Source organism: Micromesistius poutassou (assembly GCF_964030765.1).
Source record: "Micromesistius poutassou genome assembly, chromosome: 22".
Taxonomy (NCBI): Eukaryota; Metazoa; Chordata; class Actinopteri; order Gadiformes; family Gadidae; genus Micromesistius; species Micromesistius poutassou.
Genome location: NC_140292.1, coordinates 5,182,312 through 5,209,476, shown reverse-complemented (window position 1 = coordinate 5,209,476; position 27,165 = coordinate 5,182,312). Strand labels below are relative to the sequence as shown.

Genomic DNA, 27,165 nt, shown 5'->3' with positions numbered 1-27,165 from the left:
GATCTATCCAATAACATGTTTCACCACCACTCCTAGCATAAAGCTTTCATGAAGAACATGGAAACCAAGTGCGGACTACAACTTTCAGTTTATAAACCAGACTGGGGTTAGATTTGTGTGGAACAACTTTTTCTTCAGATCACTTCATTTAGCATTAAAGTACATTCTGCTTAGGGTAGGTTGTAGGGGGTTCGACCCTGCAAAAGAAGAGCTCAACTGAGCCAACTACAGAAGAGGATATTGGCTGTAAGAAAAGGGGTTATCCTATAGGATAGTCTAGCCCCGTTTAACAGATTATTTTAACCGATCTGATTGGCAGGGAAGTGAGCATTACCATTTGTTCTGACCAGTAGCACACCATTGCATTACTTATACTGTATTGCATTTTATTATGGAGAAAATCCCAGAAGTTGTGAATTAACTCATAATTGAGTAAGGATAAGAATACTTAATATATTCACAATTTCAAACATTGTGTCAGTTGCGAGTCTGGTAGGTATATTGCTACATCATTTTTGATGAAAAGGAAATTCAATTAATTGCAAAAGAATATACACACACCACTACACTGCTGTTCACCAGCCATTTTAATACACATGTGCCATGAAAAAGTTGAGAAAATGACCGCAGTTCCTCTTGGTCTTCTGCATTCAAATGCTATGAATTAAATTCTTTGATTTATCTTTTCCTTCAGGTCACAATACGCATTGGTCTTTTTAAATGTATGCATCATTGGCTGAAGCTCAAAGAAAGCCAAAACAAAAAAAGCTAATAACAGTTCCTTTTTTTGTGGTTTATTTTATACTCATTTTACAGAAATAAACTCTGTTGTGATTGCCAAAACAGTGCCAAAGTAGGAGCAGGCAGGCAACACATTCCAAACACTGGAACCAGATCTGGTTTGAAAGTGGGCAGCAGGCTCATCAAACCCTGAAGATCCAGATGTAACGAGTTGTCTGGTAGGATGCTGCTCCCTTGAAGATCGCTCATGCTAGATTAATTAAAAACCAAGTCAAGTGGGCCAATCCTTTTTTCTCCAATATGTTTTATACTGTGTGTACTATATTATTTAACCAAAGTAAGAAAATATGTAATTAAATAACAATGATTGAATGCTTAACTTGTTCTTCTGCAGCCACTTTAACTGATAAAGATACCTAAAATCAAATTCACTGGACAAGTCATGTAAATATAAATGATACGTAGAAAATGTATTTTGTTTTATTATGGTTAGAGCTTTTTAGGCCCCACATCCATCATGTTATTGCAATGTGCCAGATTAATCAAAAGTTTGTTTTGAAACATCAAATCTAGTGAAAAGGCACGTCACTACATTTCTCAAGCTGACTTTAAGAACAAACATCCTGTAGGAAAGGTAAATGGCGTCAGTGGATTTACATTACCCGACAGCAATGTACAAAAAGTAATGTCTGCCACTTTTAATGACCGATTTTGTCAGAGGCGGTTTTGTGAAGCTAACGTCCTAAAGCAGTCAGAGTCAAAGGAGATCGGCTTTGCTAGTTGCATTGTTTAAGGCAGATTTCTCAGAATTAAGCTTAGGTAAATTTTTTGGCCGTCAAGCTCCCCGATGAAATCTGTTATTATACTCTGGACTCAATGCATTCATATTCTGCAGAGCATTTTTTTTTTTTTTTAACTATTACCTTTGTCATCAACTGAAATCAAAGACGTCGGCACATTCATTGTAATTACTAAAACAAAGTTTTTTTTACTAAAAACGTTTTTCCCCATTTTCCAACAATAATTTGAGCAAGGAGCTTTTTGACAGAACCATATATTTTTTCATCTCTTTTTACATCTTTTAAAGTTCGACAACATTTTAGCAACTCATGTCATTGTTAAACATTAACTGACTAAAGAGACATTTAAGTTCATTGAAGGACTCTGTAAAAGTACCTCAGTTAGTCAATTTCAAATAGCTTTTAATGTCTACTCATTAGAGAGACGATGTGTTGATTTTGATGTAAAAAAAAACAAAACATTTACACTTTGGTCCTTACATCCATACATCTAACTTGACTTGAGGATTTTCATATGTTCAAAAAGAAAATAATGAAATAAAGACGTTGTAAAAGCAGTTTGTTACCTAGCCGTATAGGTGTCTGTGTAGATCCAGGTCGTCTTCATCCGTTCTCCTTCCACAGAACTAAATGAATGCTATGGTCGGGCATGCTTGTGGCGAACACAAGTCCAGAGTCATTGTCCCCGTCTAGTCCATTGAGCCAGGAAGTCACGCCAGCCAGAAAGCTGGAGCCTCGTTTTGACTTCCTGTAGGCCGGCAGAGGCCACCGGCCTGATATGGCCTCTGTCCTCAGGTCCATCACGTAAAGAAAGTGGTTGTCAAAAAGGAGGGAGAACACCTCCCCAAAACTGAGCAAGGAGAGGTTAGCTGGGTCCGGCATCTTGATCACCCTGGCAATGACAATATGGGACGTAAACAAATGAGACCAATGAAAAACAAATGTTCGTTTTTTTCAACCTTAACTTATGAAATTATGTGTTCAAGGTGACATATTGTACCACCAGGTGTCAGCTTCTAACGGCTGATCACACTCACACCTAATAGTATAATATGTCACCTTTAAAACATGTCGGACAAGAAAACAAAAAGAAAAAAAAAAAAAAAAAAAAAAAGGTACCTGATAATTTCAAAACTGGAGAAATCCCACTGGTAGACACCGAGGTCGGAGCTACACACAATGTAGCGTCCGTCGAACTGTAGCCGCGGCTGGAGGGTGACGCTGCGGTCCTCCGACACCGTCAGCGTCTTCAAGCACTTGCAATTGATCTCCCTCCCTAGCGGCCACACCTGGGGGGGGGGGGGGGGGGGGGGGCAGAGCTGGCTTCACGATGGTGTATGAGAAAGGGCTTGGCACAACCAGGCGAGTTTAAACTGGTAATAGTTTTGACTCCCTGTGACCGAAAATGCAGATAGAAAGGGGCCATGGATCATCAAGTCTGAAGGGCTGATAACGGTTCCACCTTGACACAACGCAAGGCGGTTTATGGACCCATTACGTCCTTGCAGACCCTCCTTGCGTCCACCGCAAGGGCCTGATGTGCGCCTCCCAAAAATTGTCACCTTGCGTCGAGGGCTGTGATTGGTCACTCACTAAAACCTGACGCAGAACCAAAACAGATTCATGCCTGCATTAAAGCGTCTGCGTGGTCATTGCGTTAACCACGCAGTCAACGTGGAACAATAACGGAGCCTTGAGTCTTGCCTTAATCTCCATCAGGTCCTAAATCTCTCTCCAAGGTCCTGTTATAATGAACCCAAAAGGGTCCAACTGTACGAGTACAGGACTTTCCAATGGCACTAACAAATTTACAATTTGCTTTTAGTGTGTACGTGTCACAAAAGGTAGTAATCACAAAAGGAAGTGCTATAAATTCAGTGTTTCAAAATAGTTGAACAAAATGGATGTTTAAATTATATATATATATTTTTTAATGTACTTTCATATAAAAGAAAGCTTGGATTGATCCTCTATTTGAAGAAGAGCGCTGTTGGTAGCAACAATGAAAAAATCGCAACACAGTAATCGAAACCTCACTGAACAAGTTTGCATCTTTATAAATGACTGCTGCACGTTTGTTAACGTACTGACTGAAGGGACTGACAGGACATGACAAGCATGTCTCAGTGCTGGTTGTCTTTATATTCCTGCTAGTGCACCCGTTATGGTGGCAATCAGTCTGTGTGGGATCTAAAGCTACCTAAAAAGATTATACCACCACAACATAAAGATGTAAACAAATCACAATGTAAGGCAGAAAGGGCTTTTGTGGCTAGGGGCCAGGGGCTGAGAGACAAAAGAGAGACATCACCTTAATTTCATACTTATCAGCGCTGAGCAGGATGTAGTCCCCGGGACTGTGCATCATAGACTCCACCTCACTCTTCTGCAGTATAACCTGATGCACAGAGGAAACACACTGTCACATTGAAGCATGCCTTTTCCCCACAGCACTGTTGATTGGCTCTCATTACAATCCTTAGATTTATTCATTCGACCGACTGATCAAGGAGGTAGAGCGGGTTGGCTGGTAACCGCAAGATTGCTAGTTCAATGCCCGGCTCCTCCTAGCGTAGAGTGTCCATGTGTCCCTGAACAAGGCACCTAACCCTAACTGCTCCCAACGAGCTGGCTGTCGCCTTGCATGCCGTCGGTGTGGTAATGTTTTAATGTGTGTATGAATGGGTGAATGTTAGGCAATATTGCAAAGCGCTTTCGGTGGCTAATGGTTACAAAAAAGCGCTATATAAATGCAGTCTATTTACCATACAAGGGGAAATTAAAACCAGGCATACCGAGGCGTTACGTATGCATGGGTCTTGAGGGTTCAATCGGGGGGTTCCTAGACCTACTTTGGTGACCCATTCGGTGTGGCCATTGAGCGTGTTGAGGCAGGCACCCGCCGACATGGACCAGATCTTCACGGAGAAGTCTGCTGAGCCGCTCACCAGGATGTCCAGGTCGTCATTGTAGTCCACACTGAACACTAGAGCGGTGAGGAGATCAAGGGTTACGGATCAGAACTATAACACATGAAAGTTGATTTAAATACAAATAAGAGTCTACATGTGCAATTCTAACCAGATGTGGTCTTGGTTAGCTATTTGCAGCAGAACCGTAGGATCTTTCTCACTGAAATGAGCATGGAGTGATCAAGGCATGCAATCCTAAATCCTGGAGCCAAAGCAATACACTCTGAGCCAGAATAGAAATAACCAACGGCACCCTCCCAAAGCTGGAGGACAGAGAAACGTTTAACGTATGACGCAGAAGGAGTCTTGCCTCACCAGCCAGGGATATTCACCAGCCAGAGATTTTCTGTCCGCAGAGCCAGAAATCAATGTGCAACCTCCTAAATAATCCAACCTCTATATTGACACATAAGAGCATATTACACTCAGCATTTATTAGATTATAAAAATATACCCGTATAAAGACTTGAAAATACATTTGTAGTGTTGATGGAAAATATGGCATGGTAACAAGGCAAATTGCAAAATGTATCAGTTCCTATACTAAATCCATTTTCTTGAAATATTTTTATATATATCTTTGCAAATAGATTACATGTTGTACCAACCTGCACCAGTGTGGCCACGAAACTGCAGAATTTTAGCCCCTGTGCTCCACTCCCAGCATGCAATGGTGTTGTCAAAGGATCCTGTCACCAGCTTCTGCTCGTCGAATTTAACAGTGGCACAGGTGTGGGTCTGGATCCCATAGATGCACTGCCCAGTGCGGACGTCCCACAATTTGGCAGAGAGGTCATCAGAACCTGAAAAAATGGTTTCATTACTTAACTCAGATTTTATTTTGAGAAAATGACTCCAACTCCCTCTGTAAACAATGGGCCTCATGCAAAAACCACCAGTACGCACAGATTTGTGGTGTGATCATTTTAAGACCACCTCTCACGTTCACTCAAATCCTATTAAGAATTTCCCACACAACACATAATCTGCGGTGTAGACTTGTCCAACACGTCACGTATGGTTGGCCTTGGCAAACAAATAATAATCGCTTTGGCCCAACCAGGGATCTGACCAATGATAAAATAAAATAAAATAAAATTGTTCTTTGTAAAATTGGGCGTTAATATTATGTTGCCCAGTCTGAATTATAAATTGCATAAGGCGATATCCATTATACAACGAAAATCGAAGTCAAAATAGTATTAACAGAAACAAGCATAATCGTAATACGTAATAAGTTTGTTGCAGAGGCTGTACAATAAAGGATTACTAGTATTCGGAATTGCTGAGAGGGCATAGGTCCGAATACAGACACAGGTCACATTCCATCCAGTCTTCTTATCAATACTATGACCACATGGCTCTTGGCTTGTTCTCATTTCAATGATGCGTGTCTGTAAACATGTGTTGGTTTATCTGAGGTGTGTGTGTGTTGGCTGATCTTCTATGGACACACACCATCACATGATATGTACAGTGTGCATTAATTATCTCAACAACTCTAAACGCACAACTTCTACATATATGAACCAGTCCTTCGGGGTGTTGTGTCCTCTGCACTTGCCCATACAGTTCTACCTTATAGCCTTATAACTTGAGCAATATTAAACTTGACATGATTTATATTGTTGGTCTGCGGCAGTAACATCAACACCTCAGACTACATGGACACGTGGATGGCTTGCCCTTGCCAAGCCATCTCTTGGAATCCATTTGAAAACCAAACCATTTTTCTTGGACACTGCAGCCTTCAACGGACACTGCAGCCTTCAACGGACACTGCATTGACAGCATTTGTTATTTTGTCCTGCTCTTGTACGGATGCAAAAAAGCAAGATCAAGCTCAAAGAAAAATACATGCAAATGCATGTAAGCCCAATGTGTGACATTTAATTTAATTTGTGTGACATATTCATTACAAAATGTCGACTGTGCAGCTCATGGACTCGAGACACAAGACCATACGATCATAAAGATTCTTACTATCCACCCTGACAGGCCTTAATGTACGCTATTAATCTTAGCTGGGAAATGAGGGATCCAGAACATGCTCCAGGGAAGGCCTGCCCACATACCTGTGCACAGCAGGCCGTCTTTGTAGTAGAGGGCGTAGACCCGGGCGCTGTGGCCTATGAGCGAGGACGTCTCGAAGGCCTCCTGGTCACTCAGCTGTGTCATCCGCAGCTTGGCCTTCAGGTAGACGCCCTTCCAGTGCGTGGCCTCCTGAATTGACTCATCAATCTGCCAGCCAAGTTCCCGACACACACCCTGCCATACCTCCGTGCAGGAGTTGATCACCTAAAAGGGAAATGAAGAGACCCTTTACAAAACAGTCCACAAGCCAAATGTAGAGACCGCTTGAAATTGATGCTAAACACAATTAAAGCTCTCTGTCTTCTGGCACACATGTGGCAAGTCAAGATAATGAAAGAGGAAGCTTGCTACTAGGTTTACTGGTACAACTGGTCCATTAGCGGCAATCAGTGTTTTCATCTGCGGCCTTGTCTGACTTTTCCATTCAAACCGAGCACAAACTACTGACAGCATCCCTCTCTCTTTAATACGAATCCATGGCGCTTACTGTGCGTTCACACCAATACACATTTTTCGACTGGTTGCGCTGTCACAGAAGTTTTGCTGCGCGACAAATCAAAATCTGTCGCTGTGCAGTTATGTGTGCAGTTATGTCAGGTGAACTTTGTCTCTGGGCAAATTTTGTCACACAACATCTTTTGCCCGCCAACGGTGCTTTATGCCAATTCATTCTCATCAACCATGGCCGAGATAACCACCATTGCATGTCTTTACCTGTTGTGGAAGAGGGAGAGACGTCGGCATGCCCGTCATTTATGGGTTAATAATATAATCCAGAGGCGCACACCGCTTTGTGCCGTTATATTATATATATATATATATATATATCGTATATATTATATTATATAGATATTTATATATTATATATATAATATCATATAATATTATATATAGAGCTCCGGGAGTCGCAAACGGCAACAATCACTTTCTCCTCCAAGCTGCGGTTCACTGTGGAGTGCAGGGAACGTTTGGCCCAGCCGGTTGAACGGTGATTGGCTGTTTTACATTACTTCACCCACGTTACCCACAGGGAGTGAACGCTGATTGGCTGTCTCACGCGAATGCCGCGGCAAAGTTCAAATATTTCAACTTCAGTGAAACTTGTCGCGCTGCAAATCCACGTGAACGCGCTCGCCGTTCACGTGGAAAAATGACGCACCGTCAATCAAATCTTGCCGCAGGTTTGTGCCGCGACAAATTTCGATACGCGTCTCTACATTGACTTTATATTGAAACGTGTCGCCCCGCAACGTTTGGTGTGAACGCAGTTATGCTACGATTCTTTTACTCCCAATCTTGTTTTCTGCTCAAATGTTTTTTCTCACTACAGTTATCTTAATTGGCTGTCACCAGGCTAGACCACAGACTTTAGTTTAGTGTTCTTGTTAATGGCCCCACGTCCTCTTAAGCCTCGTTTATTCTTCCCCCCTCAGCAGGACCACAAAAGGTCCATGACATCACACGGTTCTTCTCTACAGTTTCATTTGCATGTTTCGTACACGTGGACAAAGCAGCGCGTAGCCGAGCTGTGGGAAGACTTCTTATCTATATGATAAGCAACCGACAAATCGGGCAGGTACACGTCTAACCCTGAGTCCAGTGAAGATCTTCCCAGATGCATCGACGGAGTGGTATAAACCAGCAACCTGATGCACACCAGTGAAAAGGTTCTGAGGAAATTAAGGAAGGTTTCTGACCGGCTAGTCGTGGGCTGTCACCCTGGTGGACCCAAGCTATGGGGAAACACGGCAGTAGAAAACATTGTGCTGCAGCATTGCACCGTAACATTTTGCACCAGTCATGAACATATGCATTGTAATAATAATAATAATAATAATAATAATAATAATAATAAGTGACTGTTCATCATTACCTTATTCCACTGCTTGCACACCCGGCAACAGGTGAGGAGGGTCTGGGGATCCAGCCAGTGCAGCAGGTAGAAGGTGAGCTCCAACGGCAGGAGGCGCAGGAAGTCCCTCTTCAGCAGCGTCTCCAGTCCATTGGACAGGTGGCGCAGCTGCACGGCGCCACTCAAGGAGATGAGCTGGTCCAGCGACTGGTTGCGCTGCGGGTCGTTGAGTGTAAGGAAGGAGGCAGAGACTGACTCCAGCCACGCCTCAAAGGCTGCCTTCTCCATGGGCACATGGGAGCGATGGCTGCAATGTTAAGATAAAACCCGGTCCAAATGTTAGGCTCATACTGTCTGTTGTGTGTGGTTAGAAAACAGATTGACAGCAAGTGGCCTTTGGTTTTTAAGCACATACAAAATAAACTTTCATGATGTGCACATTGGAAGTAGTATTGGAATCGTCATCCCACTAATTGTTGTTATAAACTTATTATAGTCTAGGGGTACGAATTGGCTCTTGCTGCTAACTTCTAACATTGAGTCCTTGAAGTAAGAAAGAGATATGAAAGAGCATGAACTATCAGGTCTGGGTTCCACAGTTTGATATATACACATGGGGGTTCGCTTACCAATGGGAATCCATATCCTAACATTGTGCATTGCATCATAGTAATGTTTTGATAACACAGCATTGCTGCAAGATATCTTGCAATTGCAGCCAGAATCTTGTGTTACAGCTTTATAATGCTTACGTTTTCTTCCACTTAACCCTTCTGAACATGGTCATTTCAGTATAATGATAATTGATCTATAATCTTACAATATCATCTAAATGCAATTGAAAAATGTGTTGGTTGACTGGTTGATTAAAGATATCGCAACAGCTGTTTATCTCAATGTAACTGGGATAGGAATAGTCCTCAACAAAGGAGACAAGTCAATGTTGAGGGCCCAATTTGGTTCACCTGCAATGTTACACTTGCTTGCAATCCATGTCACATTACAAACACAAGTCCAAAAGAAAGAAATGTAATCCAACAGTGGATGTCTCAGCCTACAGCTGTGTTAAAAAAACATTGATTGAAATGTCATTATTCGAAATGTTATTGCATGTTATGGCAGGTTAGGAGACTAGCCAATAAACTAAAAGGAAATAAAACACCCAGTTGTAATGAAGTGCAAAAGCTAAAAAGGTGTTTCAGATTAAGAGGAGACATTTATATTCATTCATGTAAATACTGACAGCAGCAATTTAGTGCAACTAGATCTACGAACGCAGGCAGTCACGCCCATTTCTGGCCAGGATAGTATTTTTGCGTGGGGTTGAAATTATGACCATGATTGTATATGCGTCGGGTTCCAAGTTAATGTAGATGATAATGCTGATTAATGACAGCAACATCTTGAGGCCTAGCAAAACATTTAAATATGATAGCAAGGGACAAGTGTCGATGACAGCTGAGATGAGATCAGATTAATTAAAAAGAATACACATATTTATATACAATATACTCAAAAAACGATGCATCACTGGCTGCTAAGGTGCAAAGCCTAGCGTTAGCAAATTGGCTAATTATCAACTTCGATAGCTAACATAAGCTAACTACAGTAGGTGAGCAAAGTTAGCTAGCGAAACACACAAGCCAACTATTACGGTAATCATATGGAAAATACACTGACGAAAACACAAGTTGATAAAGCAAACATGTACAAACCAGAGAGCCACTGTAGAGTTTCCTTACATCACTCTGTGCTGGCTTGGGTCACATAGCTAGCTATCGTTAGCTATTAGCCAGCCTGTCAGCAAGCAAGTTGAAAGAACAACCCAACTACGCAACAAACCACTATGAAGAGAGTGATTTCGCTTAGTTTTTAAGCACAAAATACATCAATTAGGCTGTAAAACGGGTTCTCTTAATATCCATTGGAGGTGTTTGAAGCAGAGAGGCTAGCTAAACAAGCTATAAACAGAATGAATCCCAAGAATTATTGGACAGCAATGCATCTCGCCGGAGGGACTTTTGTTCCCCCACTGAGGCCTGACAGCCGATTGCCTCGGCTGCCGCTCGCGCCCCGCCCCTTTGTCCAACGGGCCAACCGGGAGTGAAGAAGCGCACTTCAACCGTGTACAATCTGAGCCAATAATAATAGCGCCATCATATGAATTCGCTTCTAAAAAAACCGAAAGCGTTTCATATCGATTTTTTAATACATGTGTTCATTTCTTAATATATGTGGGATTTGTTTTTTGTAAGATTTTTGCCTTCATACCGAATGTGAAATCAATCACTTCTCAATTAGCCTACATTTATTCAACGAGGGGCAATTCTATTTCTGCAATTATTAAAATTACTAAGCATTAGTTGAAAAATAATAAATAGAAAGTACAAGTATGAAATGTAGCAATATACAATTGTATAAATTATATATAGGCCTATAATTAATATATATTAATATGTAACTTAATACAGTGTAATTTTCTTGTTTTTATTCATGGTTAATATTTATATGAGGAATATATAAATATTCACCAGTATGTGTCTTATGGAGGTCAAATTATGTATTTAGTTTTCAAAGTAAAAACTAAATAAACATCAAAGTTTCTGTGGACTTTAAATGTGATCCAAATGAATGTGGTCCAAATCCCAAAATTACTATTACAGTTAATTAGGCCTATGTTATGAAAATCATTATATATATATATATATATATATATATATAGTATATGCCTAAATATATTCCTATATGTATTGACATCTGTGTACATTTTTTGGTAAAAACTTTGTTCTGCTTAGCTCTATATATTTAAGAAAGATCTACAAAGATTTTATAATGGATGTAAAATATTTGGAAATTAAACATGTACGGTTCATTTTCTGAGATACAACTATGACTGTCATATCAGCATTTCTAAAATCCTATCTGTATGTGAACATCGCAAAACTAACCAAGGACAGTGCAGTAGTCCGTGTGTTCCAGAGCATGAATCATTTTGTTTCAGAACATTTCCCATTGTCACATAATGACATGCCGTCCACAAATAAAACGTGCAGAGTAAATCCCCAAATTATTTGTTTAATAAGTAGGCCAATGCAGACCTAGTTAGTTAATGGTGCAGGTTATTTATCATGACTTCACATTGGAGAGTACACTCACATTAACAATTAACAATAACAATCTAGCTATAGTCCAGTTACTGTACAGCCCTTCATCATTGTTGCCATGGACTAGAAAATAAGCAAGCATTCAATATTTGAGGTTAAAAAAGATCTAGAAGTATTCCACTTACACCAGCATGGCTAAAGGCATGGGAGGACATATCGTAGTGATATGTCATCTCCACCTCTCCACCTGTATCCACTGTTCTTTTATATACAGGAAGAACACATGGATTGAGGTTTATCTCTGCAGTCTGTCGCCTCCAATAACTGTTGACTTCTTCCTGAACGCAGTTGGCCTGTTGGTCCGTTCATGGAGACACAAAAAGTGACTCAGACAAACACAAATACTACAACTGAATGTGTGTGTCCTCTCCCTCTAACCTTGTCACATAGCAACCTGACAAAATGTCTTTATTCAGGGCCTATTATGGGACACACCGTGGACAGGAAGAAAGCTGTCCGTTAAACCACCGTCTGTCACTCACAGCTGTGTTGGGAGGGGAGGTGGAGCTGAGGGGAGTTGGGGGGGAGGAGGAGGAGGGACACAAATGATGGACAGCTAAGGTCTAAGCCCTGTTTGTCACAAAAGCTGCTGAAGACACAAATGAGGCACTGGTAAAACCTGGTGAGGATCCCAGTGGACTGGAGCACACTGTCCCACCTATCTTTTCTCTTTTCTCCTTTCTACCATTTCTACACTCTTCATACCCCTTCACAACACACATACAACACAAAATATATTCTTATTAAAATAAAAGTGACAAACAATACTTAAATGTGAAATTGTTCCTCAGGTCATCAATTTGTAATCACATCGTTAGAATACACCATTGTAATGTGAACATTAAACAACCGACAAGATAACAAAACATTTAAAGTGTCTTACATCAAACAAGGCATGTTATTCTCTCTTCTGGTGATTTCAAAGTCTGTCTTTTTTTTATTTAAAAAAACGGGTATGATTGGGACCTGCTGATCCATGCGGTGTTTTCCTTCTGCTCGTCCTTCCTCATGGCTGATTACACTCTCCCACTCTAGTCCAGGCCGTCACTCGGTGTCAGCCAACGGTGCACTCATTAGTGCGGTGCCGACTGTAGTATGTCAAGAGCAGAACAAGACGGGAAAAGCAGCCCAACCCATGGAGTCCAGTCCCATGTAAAGATGCCAAGTTTTTAGAATTGTTTTCCTTTAATTTAGTGGTTCTGTGAAGACCAGGGTGACTTGCCTTGCTATGGAGTTTAGGAGAGTTCCTCTGAATCTGAAGACTCTGTTCCTGACCATGATGATGTTTAAATGGGGTGAGTTACAAATCTGTAAAAAGTGTCACTTATATTTGAATTATTCCATTGAATTCAATAGGCCTGTTCTGAATGGTACGTGTGTGTGTGTGTGGGGGGGGGGGGGGTATACAAACCTGTACACCTTGGTAATCCCTGTTCTGTCAGGAGGCAAGGTGCGTTGCAAAGATGTCACTTGCGTGTGTGTTTAATTATGTTAACGAGAACACAAACTGTCTTCGTAATCACGATTTCAAGAGTGCAGAGCTGAGATCTCCCTAGACTTACGCTGTCACGCAACAAGTGGTAAAAAAAAAAGGCATCAAAATATTTGACATTATGATTAATATATATATATTTTTAAGTATTTTCCATTACAGTTGTCATACACTGCTTCACATAAAAAGGGTACACAGTTGAATAGTTAGGGATCAGAGGTCTGCATCAAATCATGTATGCATGCATGCACAGGTCAGCCATGGCTGAGATCCCCACAGCTATACCCAACAGACGCCTTCATTAAGGCCTGGTTTTGAATGAACAAAGAGCATGAACAAGAATGAACAAGTCTTGAAACATTCTAAAAAAAGATCTCATTCATTATTATTTGGTAAATACAATGACATAATGTTCACAAGGTAATTGTGAACCCTTGCATTTTGTTTTGAGGATTACAATCCCTTTTCTTTTCTCTCTCACAAACAACAGAAACCAGACCTCTCCTGCTGAGATTTTTGATGTTTCATGGTGCACTAACCATTTAAAGTCAACGTAGGTCTACAAATTAACTTTAACGAAGATGATGCTGCATAAGAATATGTACTGTATATACTGTACATATACAGTATATGTATATAAGAGCTCAGGCACCTTAATGAGACGTTACTATTAACACTTTATAATGACTTTATCTTTTGACTGGCCACCACCTATTTTGGTTTAAGAAGATTATATATTATAACTGAGACAAACAGCATGATGGCAAAGAGTTCATTTTGTGTGTGTGTCTGTGTGTGTGTGTGTGTGTGTGTGTGTGTGTGTGTGTGTGTGTGTGTGTGTGTGTGTGTGTGTGTGTGTGTGTGTGTGTGTGTGTGTGTGTGTGTGTGTGTGTGTGTGTGTGTGTGTCCATGTCTTTGGCTGGAATGTACTGTGTTTTATGTCTTTTATGCCTATGTTAGCTATGTTTATATACAACAATTGTCAAGTTGTAAGCATAGATAAAGGCTGCATGACTGCACCAGAACTGTGTGGGGGCAGAGTTTGCTATCTATCCTGATATACTCTTGAATGGCCTGCGCGTAGGCCAAGACACATCTGTTTAGCTGAGCAACAGTCACAATGATATCAAAGTGTCCGGGACGTACTGTCAATATACATGAGTCATTAACAAGGAAAAAAACTGTTTGTGTTCAGGAAAATGCGTGTTAGCAACATGAGAAACTGAGAATCACTGACTAATAATATGATTACAGAGAAACAATGTGACAACTATATTAGCAATATGCACTCCCACTTGGCACTGGATTGTTTTCTAGAGATAATAAGAGCTGTTTTATCATTTACTTAATGCTCCTTAAAATCGAGCATTGTATGGGCTTTTGATTTATGGTTACTGCACAGTTCTACTCCATGATGCTCTTGTTGTTAGTGTATTTTGGTGACACCTTGTGATGCTGATAAAAACATATAGCTCAAACAGCAAAACAAACCCTGTAGCATGATGAAAAGAGACATACAATTTGACACACTAAGGATAATAAACTGTGGGCTTCTTTGATCAATTAAGAGTAAAATAAATCAAGTCAAATAAAAGTTTCACCCCATCTATGGAGGAGAAAGCCCAAAGAATTGCTAGCAAGTCAAGCCGAAAGCTGTAATCTGTGGTATGGACACTAGAAGCTTAGAGAAGCAAGGGGATTGGCCCAAAGAGATCTTGGAGAGATTAAGTAAAGGAGAGGCTCACCGATTCTGTCACACCTGCTGGAGGTTCTCAAGGTTTACCAAGTCAATGGAATGGGACTCAAATTAGAGAACAATATACAAATAAAGAGAAATAATACCAAAAAAATGGAAACCAAAACAAACAGATTTAAGAAGATAAGTGATTTTTATGGAGAAAATATTCTGAATCCTAAGTGTCCTCCTAGAACTGTCCAAACAGACAAGATGCATGCATCCAATATCATGCATGCATGGAATATATGCAAACTGAAAGGGAACCTTTGGTAACAAAAGTGCAATGTTTATAGAATATGTATAATATGTATAATATGTATAATATATAATTTGCAATTGATGAGATGTTCATCACCCACATTTCGATAAATGAACAAGGAACACGGTCTCTTCCTTCTCTCAAGAGAGGTGGCTCCTAGAGAGCTGGTCAATAGCCTCCGGTCGTGAGAACGAGACGGTCCACAGGTGAATTAACCTCACGATGCCACCGCTCTGTAATCTGTCACCTTCCAGTACAGTGGACTGTCTGCCCCGGCTCAGGGCTGAGGGCTGAGGAGGTGACTCTCGAAACAGAATTGGATACGACATGTACCTTCTGGTGTGTGAACGGGGGCCGGTGGCACGGCAGCGTCACAAAGCCGCCCCCACAACGGGCCTTTCCCCTAAGACCGGCTGCCAGGAAGCACAAAGAAAAGTAGATTAGTTAAGCCCAAGCTCTTACCCACCTGGAGGCACTACAACGCTGTCAAGACACCGTCAGATGAGTTAAGTTATCAGGGAGAGCAAACAAGGTGAGGGTCAGTGGCAGGAAAAAGGCGCGAGGGGTTAGACCGCTTGGGTGTGAACGCCTACTCGAGGGCCTAATTTGGGACATCCATACCTGTTGCGCAGGTGATTAACTGTCCCACAAGGTAGTGAGCAAGGCTGCAGTGCTTGGGGTTGACTGGTAGCCTGGTTAGGACAGCAGGGGGAATAATTGGAAGGTTTCCATGGCCTTCTATAGTAATGTTGCAACTTTAACACTCTCACTTATACTGCCTCAATACAGTATTATGTATCGTTTTGGATGTTGTCAGGATGGGCTTAGGTTTCCATTAGGGTTTGATCTGTATGTCTGTTTTCAGCAATCATTCTGCTTGATGTGCTCTTGTTCAGGTCATATATTTAGGTGCAGTAAATATGATTCTTGTTAAAATTACGCACGGCTGGCTGTACGTCTTATTCAAATATATGCTGACGGGAACGCATTTTATATGGTACTTTGTTAGTCACTCAAACAGTGCAAATAGTGCCTCTCATTCGCTCATACACATTCTAACAATGGTGAATGGCTCACAGTATATGAATGCCAGCCCACCACGGGAACAGTAAAGGGAGTAATAAGTGTCTTACTCAAGGATACCTCAACAGTACTTAGGAGGAGCTCTAGGACTCAAACCGACAACCGTGGACAAGGACCGCAGTGTACCTGCTGAGCTGCAGCTGGCTGCAAGGACTCCAGAAGGAATGTGAAGTAGAGACACTTTGGAGTTGTCATTCATGAAGTCATTCATTCAAGTCATGGAGTTGTCATTCATGATGAAAGAAACAAGTACATTATAAACTGGCTTCATCAATAGAATCTAGGATCTAGGATCAACTTTCACAAGACAATATAGGTTTAGAAATGGGTTTCTGAAGATAAAGAGGTCTTTTTGTTATGCAGTGGCTCAAAAACATTTCAATAAGTCAATTAACTTAAATGTTTGAATAATGGCAAAAGCAAAAGCAAGCCATAGAGAGAAATGTAAATAATGGCAGACGTATTTTGAGGTCAAGTCAACCTACCTGTGGTAATACTGAACAGTTAGTAATAAGCATTATTATATCGCAATACCATAGGGGTTAGGGTTAGGGTGAGTCCTGAAAACACAAAAAACACTTAAAGGATTGGAGATTGTGTGACAGTGCAGCCAGAGTAACCGTCTGCACTGGCACAGTAGCATCGTGAGTGTAACTAAGTGGGAGAGTGGCAGAGCCTGCCTTGCACCATCGTCCTGAAAAATTGTCCTTTCTTTCGCTTGCTCAGTCAACTCGTGTTAATATGTTCCACTTCAATGACAATGGGGAAAAACTGGGCGTGAAGGAAAGTGTTGGTAGGGATTTGGTGCTGGAGGATTGGGGATAGTCAGTGGTATATCCGGAGAGGGGGGGCCACAGATTGACCCATAGCAGGAATGTGGACTACTTTCACACAGGGCCTATGGCAGGGCGGGGACAGCAGAAAGTGAATGCAGGAACAATGGCCGCACCAACCGGCTTGACCCCTCAAATGTTCATTCAACTAAATAATCCACGCTAATCATGCGTTTGATATTTAGCCACATCTTAATATTATCCACAGAATATCTAAATAGATCATTGTAGCTACATATAGTAAGTATATAGCAACAACAATGAAAGGTTAATTTAAAAAGCATTGCCTTGTTGTACTACATAATAGTGCAGTAGGCAGTGACAAACAAAACAAAAACAGCAAATTACTTAATTGTTGTCATTGTACTGTTGTCGGTTACTTTGCAAGTTGTCCCTCATCGTCGTCATCCGCTTATCTGGGGTCTGGTCGCGGGGGCAGCAGCTGAAGCAGGGGGGCCCAGACTTCCCTTTCCCGGGCCACATTGACCAGCTCTGACAGTCTGACAGCTCTAAGTTGTACTTGGTCCGAATATGAATATGTAGAGTTGCCATGTCCCTCAAGTGCAACTCTGTTTAAAGATGATAAATCCCAAATAAAAGTTTTAAATCATGGCTTTAACAACGATAATAATGATCAACATCAAGCTGATTCCCTTCCTGTCTGTGTGTTTTAGGACTATTCTGCAATGCCACCTCAGACAAGTGCTTGTCTGCACCCTGCCGTAACGCTGCCACCTGCGTGGACAACATGGACGACTACGTCTGCCTCTGCCCCAAGGACGGGGTCCGCTACATGGGCAAGCACTGTGACGAGCTCTACGACGCTTGCCTTTTCACCCCCTGCGATGACTGCACCAGCGTACCGGGCACGGCGCAGTACCACTGCGTGTGCCCCGACGGACTGACCGGCGACAACTGCACCGAGGACATAAACGAATGCGAGAGCAATCCGTGTACCGCACCGCGGTCTGTCTGCGTGGATCAACTCAACAGCTACTTTTGCAGGTGTCCGCCCGGGTACGGCGGCGTTGACTGCAAAACGCACGTCACAGACTGCGTGGACACGCCCTGCCAGAACGACGGCACCTGCATACTGCTCCCCGAGGGCTTCAGGTGTGAGTGTGCGGTGGGGTACGAGGGGCGGTACTGCGAAGAGGACGTGGACGAGTGCGCGTCCCACCCGTGTCAGAACGGGGCTATCTGTATGGACGGGGTGGCCGAGTTCCACTGCTTCTGCGTACCCGGTTTCCAGGGCTACAACTGCGAGTTTGACATCAACGAGTGTGCATCGCGTCCCTGTGAGAACAACGCCACCTGCATCAACGAGAAGGACCACTACGAGTGTGAATGTCTTGAAGGCTTCACGGGCAAGTTCATTCACTAGTTAAAAAACACACACAAGGAATCAAACAGGCTTCATGGAGTTAGACACACTCTAACTGATAAATCACTACAATGAGTAGTGAGTGCCTGATCACTCACTGCCTTACACGATTTAGAGATCATACTTTTTTTTTTTCATACATAATTTCTGTGTTTCTCTTAAAATTATATTTACATTTAGGTATTGAGCAGAATCTTTAATCCAAAGTGAGGCTGAGGACAATCAAAGGGTACAACAAAAATTGAGAGTAGCTACCAAAAGGGATTGTGTGTGAAGTGCATAGAAATCAAACATAAACGTATTAGTGAGTGGGGTGAAAATTTGTTTTTAGAGACAACTAGAACACAATTTAACAAGTAAAGTTTTTCTCGAAAACATGAAAGAAAATGATAGGTCAAGGCCACCAACACATGGGTATCTCTACCTCCCCTGTCAGATAAAGCCATTGAGAAAAGACATCCCCATCCCAGCTTTTCTTAGTGGTCTGTCAACAAGCCTGGTCTGTGTTAAGAGTGCTGAGCTGATATGTGTTGAAGGGGGCTAGTGGGGAGGGGAGTGAGATAAGCCCTTCTGTGGCTTTCCTTTGTCAGCAAATCTGAAGCGAAGAACCTCACATTGGACTGCTTAATGTTTTGGTCACCATCAGAGGTTTGCAGAGAGTTAAAGGGGTTATACTGTAGGTAAGATTCAATAGTTGTACAGAGTGAGCAGCAAAGCGCACAAGAGAAAAAGATTATAAAACAAAATAATTTTAAAAGAATATCCACCATTGAGAAGTTTTGCATTTAACGCACCAATGTATGATAGACAAGATGGATTTCCTGAACCAATCAGGGAAGAGATGCCCTTATTGGTCAGAAATTAGCTGGAAGCAGTCTAAAATCATATACAGATGGAGGCAAAGTCATTCTCACAGTGCATCTCACTCACAAATAGCTGATTGTGGGGTCGGCTTAGCTCAGGAGGTAGAGCAGTTGCTAGTTCAATCCCCGGCTCCTCCTAGCTGAGTGGCGAGGTGTCCCTGAGCAAGACACCTAACCCTAACTGCTCCTGACGAGCTGGCTGTCGCCTTGCATGGTTGACTTTTTGGATAAAAGTTGCTTTGGATAAAAGCGTCTGCTAAATGCCCTAAATGTAATGTAAATGTAAATGATTGATGATGGCTAGGCCATTTCTAACAAATGACACTCAAGAACCTTTAACCCTGTCACATCCACTTTTCAGATCCAATGCTGTGGATTAGCTCTGTGGTCTAAAGTGCAATATTTCTCTGACCTCCTTAGGAGTGAACTGTGAAATGGAGATTGATGAGTGCGAGTCCAACCCCTGCCAGAATGAAGCCACGTGCCAGGATCTCGTTGCCATGTACTCCTGTGAATGCCGTCCTGGTTTTGACGGCACAGACTGTGAAGTGGATGTCGATGAGTGCACGAGCGGGCCTTGCCAAAATGAAGCGATCTGTCAAGACCGTGTCAACAGGTATGGTGAAATGTTATAGAATTCTGACGTTATATTGTATGTATGATCTTCTACATAGACATACAGAGACCATGGTTTTCCTTTTGAAAAGACCTGAATTCTCCCTGGTTTCAAGAATGACTGACTGTCAGTGTTGGGGGTAACGAGTTACAAAGTACGTATAATATCGTTATACACGTATATACGTGTATAACAATATTACTTTTTTGGGTAGCGAAGTACGCATTACACAAAAAATATCAGTAACTACACTACTTTACTAGATTAAATGAACGTGCGTTCCTGCGTTACCCAAGCCATTTGTCTGTAAAGTTCTGATCTGTTGAAGTGTTGCGTGCATGCGTGCTGCCTGTGTGTGTGCACTAAATTGCGGTTGTCACCCCCACCCCCCACATCAACAACTCCGCCAACCCACCAACCCGTCAAACCCCCCCCCCCCCCGCATTTCTGTTTTAATTGTAGGGGATAAAGTGACCTTTATTTTGATACGTTTTTTTGAAAGTAAAGTAATAAGTAGTGAAGTTACTTTGAGAATACAGTAACGTAAGTAGAGTAAAGTAATCTCATTACAATTTACAAAAGTAAATTAAATTAAAGTAAATAAGTAACTAAATTAAATTAAAGTAAATAAGTAACTAATTACTTTTTTGGAGTAACTACCCCAACACTGCTGACCATAGTATGTAAAAGTATATTAATGCACACTGTCAATGTCACAATGTCAGGGCTGCAACTTATATTTATTACTATTACGATATTTATGCCGCCTACTAACTGGTAGGGGCTTCAGCTTACATAATGCAACTTTAAATCATTTTTTGATTAATCAATTAAATGCCATAATGGCAAATTCAGAGGCTAAACTGAGTAGCTTGCTTTGAACATTTGATAAACTGATACATTTGGTGAACTTATGAAATTATATAATTACCACTATACACACTTTGTGATTTTAGCCTACTGATATTTATTAATCTCTCTATTTTATATTTAAAATATATTTGTTTCAACAAATTAAAATCAACGGATACTCCGGTTTGTCTTTGATTTCAATGTTCAGCAACAAAACTGATCTAATCAAATCTGTTATTATTAGAAAAAAAAGTTCATTTGAAAGTTAGTTTGCATTCCCACCTCCGATAGCATTATCTAAAACCCTTGATCATGTGACCTGCAGCTACGAGTGTGACTGCACGGAGACGGGATTCACAGGGGACCACTGTGAGGAGGACATTCTGGAGTGTGCCTCTGACCCGTGTCAGCATGGCGCGACCTGCCTGGAGGGGATCAGAGAGTACCAGTGCCTCTGCTGGCCAGGTAGGAAATGTTTTTTTCAGTGGCTCTTAACCTGGGGGTTGCACGGGAAAGGCAATTAAAAGGTAGACCCTAAAGTGTATATGTATATATATAATTTTTTTTATTATTATGATGATACAAAAAATGATGAGTTGCACTCAATAAGGTTAAGAACTGCTGTTTTGTTCAACATTCATTCATTCATTCATTCAAATGTAAATTTAAATAGAATAATGCATTAAAGTGACCATTATTATAGACAAACCTACAGCTGAGGGATTTAGAAAATAATGCAGCATTTATAAATCAAATACAAAATGAAAATTCACATTTCATTTTGTTTTGGAATTTTACGCCAATTGTCATTTTCGATATGGAAAGTCCTTTCAAAATGATTTCAAAAGATGTTGTTTTTAAATGTCATCCCCCACAGGTTATGAAGGGCCACACTGTGAGATTGACATAGATGAGTGTGCCGTGCAGCCATGCCTGAACGCAGGAGAGTGCTTCCAGAGGTCAGACCCAACCCACTGGGAGCTGGGCTGGGAGCTGGACCATGCAGATGCTGCAGGGTACATCTGTCAGTGCAAACCGGGCTTCGCAGGTCAGCAGACGCAAAGAGACCATGCTACCATTATTATTTTTTGTGTTATCATTTTTATAATTTGGGTTTACTTTTTTTTGTATCTTCCAGGAGAGAACTGCTCTGTCGATATTGACGAGTGTGAGTCAGAGCCCTGCCATAATGGCGGAATCTGTGAAGATCAGGTCAATGGTTACGCCTGTAACTGTGCAGCTGGATTTGGAGGTAAGTCCCCTTATTCATATCAATAATGCCAGAAGACAATAAGACCGTGCTAGTTCTCAGCTCCAGTGTACAGTCTACTGAGCAGCAGCAGCTACTCAGTTGACAAACTAATTCAGTGCTTTTATTAAACACTGTGAGAACTAAATCCCTACTACCTTATCACATTAGGATTGCAATGTTGCAAGATATTTTGTTGCCAGCAATATAGAAAAATAGAGATAGATTGAAAAATTTCTCTGATAATCATTGGACAAATTATAACATTTTGGTAATGTTTCAAATCACCCGTTTTTTTCTCTACAATTATCTTCTTCATAAAGCAAGAAATTCAATTGCAGATTGATTGTCGTCACTTTGTAGTGATCATATTCCTTGTGAACGCCTTTAACAATATGCATATGCGCCATATTCCCAGGTGTCCTCTGTGAGATCAACATAGACGAGTGTGAGAGCCAGCCCTGCCTCAACGGCGGCTGGTGCGAAGACGGCCTGGCCTCCTACATCTGCCACTGTCCCGACACCGAGCCCGCCGGCAAACTCCCCTGGGGAGGAGAGCGCTGCCACATCAAGCTCTACGGCTGTGTGGACCACGACTGCCTGAATGGGGCCACCTGCCTGCCCTGGCTGCACCACGAGGAGCACGGCCACACCTGCCTGTGCCAGCACGGCTTCTTTGACGACCGCTGCTCCACCCAGACCACCTTCTCCTTCTCGGCTCCAGGATTCGTCCACATCCAAGTCGACCCTCATGAGGACCGCAGGCGAAGGGAAGCGGGGGAGCAGCCTCACCTCCTCGCGGGCTACAGCGGGGTGCGGCTACGCTTTCGGACCACGCTGCCAAACATGCTTCTGTTTTACAGAGGCGACACTGCCACTTTTCTGTCGCTGGAGATCGTGAGTGGCGGCCTTCACGCAAAGGCCCTCTTTGAGGGATCCGAACTGGACGTCCGTTACCCGGGCTCGGTGAGCGACGGGGATTGGTGGGACGCACATGCGTTTGTGACCCATGACAGTCTCGGTTTGGTGTTGAAAGGCTCAGACTGCGACCCGCAAGGATGCACAATTGTAGACGGCGATCAAAACGGGCTCCAGTTAAATCCTGTATCCTTCACTCACGTTTATGTGGGTGGCGCACCCGACAACCTTCTTGAGCAGACGGCGAGCGGCGAGGGTTTCCTAGGATGTATGGAAGACCTGGAGATAGACTCAAAGCCAATCCTGCCTCAAGATCTTCCAGAGGACCAAAGCCATGAGCTTGGCTGTAGCAAGACTGAGTGGTGCGAGTCCGATCCTTGCTCGGGACACGGACAATGTGTGGACCTGTGGACCAAACATAGATGTGACTGTCACCGGCCCTACCGAAGCCAGAGCTGCTCTGAGGGTAAGCACTTACCTCAAAAGGTTTCTTCAGAATACATGTAGTCCACATAGCATTCTCGAGACCTCCATTATTATTACTGATAGTAAACAATAACACAATTCAATGAATAACCATGTAAACTCTGCTCCAACAGAGTTCCAGTCGTGGACGTACAGCCACGAGGACACAGTGAGCTACAGTGCCTACGACGTCAGAAGCAGCCACCAGGGGAACTTCAGCGTCTCCTTCTTTATCAGGTCCTTGAAGCCCGACGGACTACTCTTTCAGCTGCGGAGACCCACCGGAGACGGCGAGGGTCAGGTCTACTTCTCTGTGTACCTGGGCATGGGCAGGGTCTTCGTTAGCTCCCTGCCTAGCAGCACACCGCTAACAGCGCCCATCTTCGTAGCCAACGGTGAGAAGCAGTTTCTACAGGTGGAAGTCCAGCAGAGGAAGGTGATCTTTGAGCACGCAGGCCTCCGCTACGGGATAGGGGAGATCCCGGAGGTGGAGGTGAACAGTGGTGATGTGGCCTACGTCGGAGGCCTCGCCCAACACTGGAGCTCAGAGGCCTGGGGGGGGGCTTTCAAAGGCTGCCTGCAGGACGTGCGTCTGGACACGGTGCATCTGGTCTTGGAAGCGTGGAGCGACTCAGAGGAAGGGAGTCTGGGTTTGGCACGTGATGCTGAACACGTTGAGACCGGATGTGTCAGTGATGATGCTTGCAAGGTAGGAAATAATTTAACGAACCCTTTTAATTCTCCTCACTGCACGTTTAGGTCTACCCAAAATTATATTTTTGACATTCTGTGTAATGGATTAAACCTTAATGGGGCTGGAGTCAAGACTTTAGAGTTGTAAATAGAGAGAGCAGGAAAGAGGAGTAAAGAGCAGAAGAGATGCTCTCTTCCTCCTTACACTTTTCCGCCATTGATAATTTTTGCATTTCACACACCTGTGATGACACTCAAGAGCACCTTTCAGCGCCCTATATTATTGTTATTATGTATAACCGACTGAATTATAACTAATTTGAAAGAAAGGCTGTGATATATAACTAAAGTAGAGAGACGTAGATAATTTCTCATAAATCCTACCTTTTTCTTTAGGTGGAGCCATGTGAGAACGAAGGGAGCTGCACCATCACCTTCAATGACTTCACGTGCTCCTGTCCAAAGCACTACACGGGGAAGACCTGCGCGACAAGAGTGTGGTGTGTCAGCAACCCGTGTGTCAACGGGGGACAGTGTGTGGACCTCTTGGATGGATATGAATGTAAGAGCACATTTAGGATTCCACATATTTGTGGTTATATACAGAACAATACAAAAACAAAAGGCAATCCAATGGCAGAATTTGCTCTCTTATAGCAGGACCTTTTGAGAAAATTTGTTTTTTCATCGTCATAAAATGTACTATATTAATCCCAGATGGGAAATTCAGAAGAAAGAAATCTTTACATTGTTTGGGAAAGTTTAAGGGAAAAATAATCAATATATAAAATCATGACAATGTTGGGTGTGAAAAGTAATGTGTGCTGAACATTTCCAAAGACAACGGACAAACTATAATCTGATCAAACCTCATCACCAACACCGATGTTTCAGGTGTCTACAACGCCACCTTTGAGAACAGCCCCGTCCGGTACAGCGCCAGAGGTACCCTGTCCAAGCCCGTGACCACCATCTACATGGAGCTGCGGACACGGTCACAGAACACCGTGCTCCTGCGGGCCGCCCGTGGATCCGACCTGCTGACGGTGGGCCTGCTGGACTCCTTCCTCCACGTGGAGATCCACAGCGGCAACAGTGTCGAGACGCTGGCCTTCAGCGGGATCCGCCGGGTGGCCGACGGCAGCTGGCATCGCGTGACCGTGGCCATGGCCGGACAAGAGAAGGACAAGCCCTCTCCCTGGATCATCACCGTGGACGGGATCACGGACGCCAGCAGCGCGCCCCATCGCAGCGGGAGCGTTCGGTTTCTCGGCGACCGGGAGGCGGTGGTGTCCATCGGCGAGAGATTCACGGGTTGCTTCGGAGCGGTGCGGGTCGGCGGGGTGTACCTTCCCTTTGTCGACGACCCCAAGGCCCCGCAGGCCGCCCAGTTCCACCCGGTCGGGGATAAAAAGATCTCCGTAGGTTGCAGGAGCGCACCCGTTTGTGCTTCCAACCCGTGTCACAACGGAGCGAAGTGCAATGACCTTTTTAACGCGTTTGGCTGCGATTGCGAAGCCGGCTGGACGGGAGAACATTGCCATTTAGATATTGATGACTGTGCCTCTGGACCGTGTGGCCATGGAAGCTGCAAAGACTATTTGTCCGGGTTTGAGTGTAAGTGCCACTCCGGATACGCTGGCGAGCGTTGCGATGAAGATCTAAACGAGTGTGACAATCATCCTTGTGAACATGGAGGCACTTGTAAAGACGGTCCCAATACGTTCACCTGTTTATGCCCAAAAAGCTATGCTGGACCACGCTGTCAGTAAGTGCTGTCTTTTGTTTTTATCAAATAAGGGTAGGCCTACTTTGAAATAACTTTGTAAAGTTATTTCACTTTTGAATTTGTTAACATATTATCAAAAATATATATGTAATATGTTGCTAACCTGCCAGTATCCCAGCAACAGTGTGTCAGATGATAGTATTTATAATGTGAACTGTATGCTGGCATACAATTTTATCAGATACTAGCTAACCCTCCTTTCCAACACAATACTGAATACTCACTCACTCAATACTTATTACTGTGAGAACTGGCAACATTGCCATTTTTTAACTGACTATTGCATGTTACTGTCCCTCTATCAACCGGTCAGTTTCTGTCACAGCATACAGTGCAAGGCAGAAGCGATCCATCTTCTTCACATTACAATGCTTTGTTTCAGGTGGGACTATCCTCCAGCACAGTGTGGTAAAGATCTTCAGTGTTCGAACCAGGGTTCCTGCAACGATGGACTGTGGGGCGCCAACTGCACCTGTACACCGGGATATGCAGGAGTCAGGTAGATAGATCTGACACTTCTTCTAGTGTTTTATTCTCTTCATGGAATGATTCATTGTTGATGTTGCTTGGTGTTCATTGAGACTTGTTGACTCATCTCCATCTTGTCATCATCTGTTTTTATGGTAAGGTGTGAGAGTGAGGTGGATGAGTGTGAATCAAACCCGTGTCGAAACGGGGGCACCTGTTTGGATCGTCTCAACCGGTTCCTCTGTTTGTGTCCACCCGGATTATCGGGCCCAATCTGTGATACAAGCGTAAGTCTTTTGACCATTTCATTAAATGACCGGTTAATATTACTTTAATTCCATAAGCAACTCAATATCTATAGATAATTCCTACATTACATCCTAGATATTGCAAGACCAAATGTCCCATATACATACACACAGTTAACCTGTAGTACAACTATGTCCAGTTCTTCTATAGAATTGATGAATCTGTATCAATCTGCTATTTTACAGTATTGTACAATATAATCCTCTATGATACAATTCAAAGTTTTCTTCCAAATGCCGTTGAAAATATTGAAGCATACATAATGAGTAACGGTTTCTACTTTTTCTGTGTCTTTGCTTGCCCTTCCAGAAACAAGCCCAAAAGGACCGTGTTCCCTGGTTAATAGTGGCCATCCCACTGGTGTGCCTCTGCGTGTTGATACTGTTAGTCGGCCTGACCTTCATGGTGCTCACGGCCAGGAAGAAACGTCAGTCCGAGGGTGCTTACAGTCCCAGCACACAGGAGGTGGCTGGGGCCCGCCTGGAGATGGACAGCATGCTCAAAGTTCCTCCAGAGGAACGCTTGATCTGA

At 42.9% G+C, this 27,165-nt stretch overlaps 2 protein-coding genes across 3 annotated transcripts; one reads left to right on the top strand and one right to left on the bottom strand.

The window, feature by feature from the left end:
• Positions 1-569: 569 nt before the first annotated feature.
• Positions 570-25,072, bottom strand: fbxw2 (F-box and WD repeat domain containing 2). Of its 2 annotated transcripts, XM_084486703.1 has the most exons (9): positions 24,938-25,072; positions 24,453-24,550; positions 8,481-8,766; positions 6,589-6,811; positions 5,122-5,316; positions 4,394-4,527; positions 3,853-3,939; positions 2,661-2,830; positions 570-2,433 (listed from the first exon to the last, which is right to left on the bottom strand). In XM_084486703.1, the coding sequence occupies exons 3-9, from the start codon at positions 8,745-8,747 to the stop codon at positions 2,145-2,147; spliced, it is 1,365 nt and encodes a 454-aa protein (XP_084342829.1). In that variant the 5' UTR covers positions 8,748-8,766; positions 24,453-24,550; positions 24,938-25,072; the 3' UTR covers positions 570-2,144. The 2 variants fall into 2 exon arrangements, with proteins under 2 accessions (XP_084342829.1, XP_084342828.1); XM_084486702.1 differs by lacking the exons at positions 24,453-24,550; positions 24,938-25,072 and adding an exon at positions 10,175-10,477.
• Positions 11,612-27,165, top strand: crb2a (crumbs cell polarity complex component 2a; the record flags this gene model as incomplete). Its single annotated transcript, XM_084486704.1, has 12 exons — positions 11,612-12,918; positions 17,703-18,395; positions 19,696-19,891; positions 21,069-21,208; positions 21,621-21,995; positions 22,411-23,376; positions 23,510-24,084; positions 24,465-24,630; positions 24,963-25,836; positions 26,240-26,356; positions 26,486-26,612; positions 26,944-27,165. Exons 1-12 carry the CDS (start codon positions 12,852-12,854, stop codon positions 27,163-27,165), a joined length of 4,518 nt encoding a protein of 1,505 aa, XP_084342830.1. The 5' UTR covers positions 11,612-12,851.

Coding starts and splice junctions, on each gene's coding strand:
- fbxw2 (XM_084486703.1), bottom strand. CDS start 8,747: ATGGAGAAGGCAGCCTTTGAGGCGTGGCTGGAGTCAGTCTCTGCCTCC. Junction 3,940..4,393: donor ACACCGAATGGGTCACCAAA/GTAGGTCTAGGA, acceptor TCTGTGCATCAG/GTTATACTGCAGAAGAGTGA. Junction 2,831..3,852: donor CTGATAAGTATGAAATTAAG/GTGATGTCTCTC, acceptor CCCCCCCCCCAG/GTGTGGCCGCTAGGGAGGGA.